Source organism: Otolemur garnettii, unplaced genomic scaffold (genome assembly GCF_000181295.1).
Source record: "Otolemur garnettii isolate 467f Iridium unplaced genomic scaffold, OtoGar3 scaffold00087, whole genome shotgun sequence".
NCBI lineage: Eukaryota > Metazoa > Chordata > Mammalia > Primates > Galagidae > Otolemur > Otolemur garnettii.
Window position 1 is genome coordinate 8,164,051 of NW_003852482.1, and position 4,888 is coordinate 8,168,938.

A 4,888-nucleotide genomic window follows, 5' to 3' on the forward strand; every position below is an offset into this window, starting at 1 on the left:
CCTTTTTTTTTTTTTTTTTTTTTTGAGACAGAGTCTTACTCCAACACCATAGGTAGAGTGCCATGGTGTCATAGCTCACAGTAGCCTCAAATTCCTGGGTTCAAGCAAACCCCTTGTCTCAGCCTCCAAGTAACTGGGACAAGAGGCACTTGCCTACCTGCCTATTTGTAGTAGAGACAGCATCTTGCTCTTGCTCAGGCTGGTCTCAAACTCCTTTGTCACCCCTTGGTCGAGTGCCGTGGCATCATAGCTCACAGCAACTTCAAACTCTTGGGGTCAAGTGATCCTCTTGCCTTGGACTATAGACACCCACCACAATGCCTGGCTATTTTTAGAGACAAGGTCTTGCTCTGGCTCAGGCTGGTCTCGAACTTGTGAGCTCAGGCAATCCACCCGCCTTGGCCTCCCTGAGTGCTAGCATTACAAGCATGAGCCACCACACCTGGCCTTAAACAGACATTCTTAAATCTGTAAACCATAATCAAAAACCCAAGTTCTGAGATTCATACCTCACAGAAAGTTAACTAGAGATAGCTAAGACCTAAAGATAACCACAGATGAGGAAAGTGAGGCTGAGAGAAGTCTGGCAACTTGTTTGGGGCCACACACTACAAAAAGGCATAACCAAGAGAGAATCCAGGTCTGTCTGTCCCCAAAGACTGAGTTCTTAACCTCGGCTGTGAAGGGGCTTAGAACAGGGTCCACTGTGCTGCTGTGACTGGACCTCTGAGAATGCAGAATGGGTATTAACTATTGTTATTTTATTAATTACAGAAATTTGTTATTATAATGCCAGACCTGCTCGTCTTGGTACTTAGGACCGTGCAGACCCTCCACAGAAGGGAACAAGAGCTGTTGCTGGCCAACCACAGCCCCCAGGCAACCTGGATTCACCCTGACTGAGTCCTCACCAAGCATTGCTGGCTTCTTTACCTCCCCAAAGGGGCCAGGGGTCACTGCTGCTTCCTGCCCTGTCCCCAGTACCTGCTCACCTGAGAGTCCGGCAGGGCACCTTCCCCTCCTTCACCAGCTGCAGGGCCTCCTCGTAGGCGGCAGCGGGTCTGGAGAGTGGGGCTGGGTAATCTCCTACCTGTAGGGACTCAAAGAGCTGGGGGAGGGTGCAGAGGAAGTCCAAGTGAGCAACATCTCACGGGGTAGGGCACCTGCCATCAGTGTGCTGGCAAGGACCACCCTCTCACAGGGGCTGTTGAAGGAATGCTGGCCCAAGAGATAGGAGGCCCGGTTCAAGTCCAGCTCTGGCCCTCAGCATCCCCATCTCTAGGTATCCTTTGCAGAGAGGCCATCCACTGCACACACGCCATGTCCTTCCATTCCAGAGAAGGACACCATGCCGGATATGTGTGCCCATGGAAGGAGATGAAGGATAAGCAATGAGCACAGCAGTCTGTAGAAGGGGGAGGTCGGTGTGCACTGGAGCCAGTAGGGTGGAACCTCTGCTCTCACCCGTATGACCAACAGCCCCAAGTTCTCAGGCCTTCCCATCTCTGGCAGCTTCTCAGAGCCTCAGAGGAGCAGCACTCAGTAATTGCCAAATTCTGCTCCCATGGGAGGAAAAACCTTCACTGTCCCAGGACCTAGCACTTGCCCCATGGGTCTACACAAGAGCCCGCATCCACCCCATGCCTGCCTCAGTCCCCCACCTCACGTCACCTCGGTGGCAGAGAAGAAGGAATCCTCTGAGGTCAGGCTGTCCTCATCATCAGCCCGCAGCCGCAGTGAGCCCTCAGTCAGGGGCAGCATGAGGGTCCTCTCTGCAAAGAGCAGAAAGAAGGCAGAACTGAGACTCCCATCCGGAGCCCGCAGGAAACTGGGGCTCAGAGCCCACCACCAGGATCGGTAGAGGCTCTGTATGGGGCTGTGCAATGACACTGGGCTCACTACCTCAAATAACCACCTCCCTTGGCCCTCACAACACCCTTGGAGGTGGACAGGGTTAGCTGTATACACTTAACTGGCGAGGGGACTCACCCAGGGTCACATGACCAGATCTGAGGCTTAGAGGCCTGTTAGCTCTACAGGAGGAAGACTCTCATGCTATGCGGCCTTGGGAAGGCCCTTCTCTGTGACAAGCCAAAACTTAGCCATTTATACAAAGGGTTCCTGGAAGTCTATGGGTTCAGTCGCTCAGTGTTCTCATTCCACTTGCTCAAGGGCTAAAGGGTCTAAACCATTGAGGATGCTTAGGAAAGGTTTATTGGACAAATAAGCAAAGGGCACAGTGTTAGGCCCTGAAGGCCCCACCAGCCTGCTCTGCCACGTGGAAAGGCCAAAAGGGGCAGGACTCCTCCAATAGCAAAGCCACATGGGGAAGAGCCAGGGAACCAGTGGCCTTGGCCAACCCTGCGTCCCCACTGCTAGAGCCAGGAAACCTGATTTGGCAGTCTAGTAATGGTCCCCAAGGGCTACGTGCATGCAAGAAAGGGCCTGGGGGTGTCATTGACTGCAGGGGCTGGCACAGAGCAGGCCTGAAGAAGACACTGGTGTTCAGGTGGACAAGTAGGTTCCCTTTCAGTGATGTCACTTTAACAGAGCACATGTTCATTCTTGGACCTCTAGGCCTGCTTTGGGTTAACATTTACAGGAATTATCCTGTCTACTCACCCAGGTCAAGCCCACAGGAAAGGGCTCAAAGCTAAGGCCTGGAAGAGATGTCAGGGAAACGATGACCCATATGCCCAAGTCCTGTTTCCACAGAGAGGGGCAGAGACTGCTGGGTGTGGACTCTTGGGGCCTCTTCCCATCTCTGCTCCTGCTTGCCACGGGGACTGCCTCAGTTTCCTCCTCTGTGCACTAAAGTGTTAGACTGGGTGATCCTGATTTGTCTGACTATTGAGGGAACCATGCCCTGCTCCTCTCATCCCCTCCCTACGGTTTGTCCCAGCCACCCCACTCACCGAGATCCAGCAGCACACTGTCAGGGGGGAAGGTGGCGCCAAACTCCTCCTGCAGGTGGTAGGCCCGGTGCAGTAGGGACTCCAGCTTCTCTGCAAACTCCCTTCGCTGTGAGTCTGGCTAGGATAAAAACCATGCCCATCAACCCAGACTCTCCTAACTCCCCAAACTGCCCCTTCCCTACCACTGATGTGGACCCCAGACCCCTGCAGAAAGCAGAAGAGCCTCTGGGACCTGGTAGCCAAGAGCACATGCTCCAGACCTCTGCTGCCCAGCACAGGACCCACCACCACATGTGGTGAGTGAGCACCTAAGACAGCCAGTCCCACCTCCATCCCACCTGAGATGTGCCACAGGTGTAAACACCATTTCAAACACTTAGCATCAAAAGAAAATGTAACATATCTCACTAACATTCTTTGTTGATTACATATTGAAATGGTGATTATTTTTTGTTGTTGTTGCAATTTGACCAGGGCCGGGTTCAAACCCACCACCCTCGGTATATAGGGCCAGTGCCCTACTCACTAAGCCACAGACACCACCCTGGTGATATTTTATTTATTTATTTATTTTGAGACAGTCTCACTCTGTCACCCTGGGTAGAGTGCCATGGCATCATAGCTCACAGCAACCTCAAACACTGGGGCTCAAGAGATCTTCTTGCTTCAAGCTCCCAAATATCTAGGACTGGCTTACCACCTATAGCACAGTGGTACTAGTGCTACCACCTGTAGCATAGTGGCTAGTGCATGGCACCAGCCACATGTACCAAGGGTGGCACGTTCAAACCTGGCCCAGGCCAGCTAAACAACAATGACAACCACAACTAAAAAATAGTCAGGCACTGTGGCAGGTGCCTATAGTCCCAGCTACAGGACGTGGGAGGCTGAGGCAAGAGAATCGCTTGAGCCCAAGAGTTTGAAGTTGTTATGAGCTATAACAGCACAGCACTCTACTGAGGGCAACATAATGAGACTCTGCCTAAAAAAAAAAAAAAAAAAAAAAAGAAGAGAAAAGAAAAGAAAAAAGATTGTTAAGTAAATCATAAATTAGGTATAGTGGTATGTACCTATTCTAGACACCCAGAAAGCTCAGGTGAGAGGATACTTGAGCCCAGGAACTCAAAAGCAGTCTGGGCAACATAGTCTCTAAAAATACAATTTAAAAATTCAAAAACAGGCTCGGCGCCTGTGGCTCAAGTGGCTAAGGCCAAGCCACATACACCTAGGTGGCGGGTTTGAATCCAGCCTGAGCCTGCCAAACAATAATGACGGCTGCAACCAAAAAATAGCTGGGCGTTGTGGCAGGCGCCATGGCAGTAGCTCCCAGCTACATGGGAGGCTGAGGCAGGAGACTCGCTTGAGCCCAGGATTTGGAGGTTGCTGTGAGCTATGATGCTACAGCACTCTACTCAGGGGGACAGCTTGAGGCTCTGTCTCAAAAGAAAAAAAAAATTCAAAAACAATGGGCAGCGCCTGTGGCTCAAAGGAATAGGGTGCCAGCCACATATACCAGAGGTGGTGGGTTCAAACCCAGCCCCAGACAAAAACTGCAAAAAAAAAAATTTAAAAACAACAGAAAAAGAACATTATAAGGGGAATAAGGTGTGGTGGCACACACCTGTACTCCCAGCTACTTGCAAAAATGAAGCAAAAATTGGGCCCAGGGGTTTGAGATCAGCTTGGACACCATACCAAAAGGCTATCTCTTAAAAAATAAAAAGAAGGCTCGGCACCTGTGGCTCAAGCGGCTAAGGCGCCAGCCACGTACACCTAAGGTGGCGGGTTCGAATCCAGCCTGGACCCGCCAAACAACAATAATGGCTGCAACCAAAAAATAGCTGGGCGTTGTGGTGGGCGCCTGTGGTCCCAGTTAATTGGGAGGCTGAGGCAGGAGACTCGCTTGAGCCCAGGAGTTGGAGGTTGCTGTGAGCAGTGAAGCCATAGCACTCTACCCAGGGGGACAGCTTGAG

At 51.6% G+C, this 4,888-nt stretch overlaps 1 protein-coding gene across 3 annotated transcripts in view; it reads right to left on the minus strand.

The window, feature by feature from the left end:
• MIGA2 (mitoguardin 2) overlaps nucleotides 1–4,888 on the minus strand; it is a 34,775-nt gene that overhangs the window by 9,328 nt on the left and 20,559 nt on the right. For all 3 annotated transcript variants that reach the window (XM_003794911.3, XM_023516222.1, XM_012808253.2), the window contains 3 exons: nucleotides 2,916–3,033; nucleotides 1,672–1,772; nucleotides 993–1,108 (listed from right to left, as the gene is read on the minus strand). In XM_003794911.3, the coding sequence (XP_003794959.1) occupies nucleotides 993–1,108; nucleotides 1,672–1,772; nucleotides 2,916–3,033 (335 nt within the window). The remainder of the gene's footprint in view (nucleotides 1–992; nucleotides 1,109–1,671; nucleotides 1,773–2,915; nucleotides 3,034–4,888) is intronic.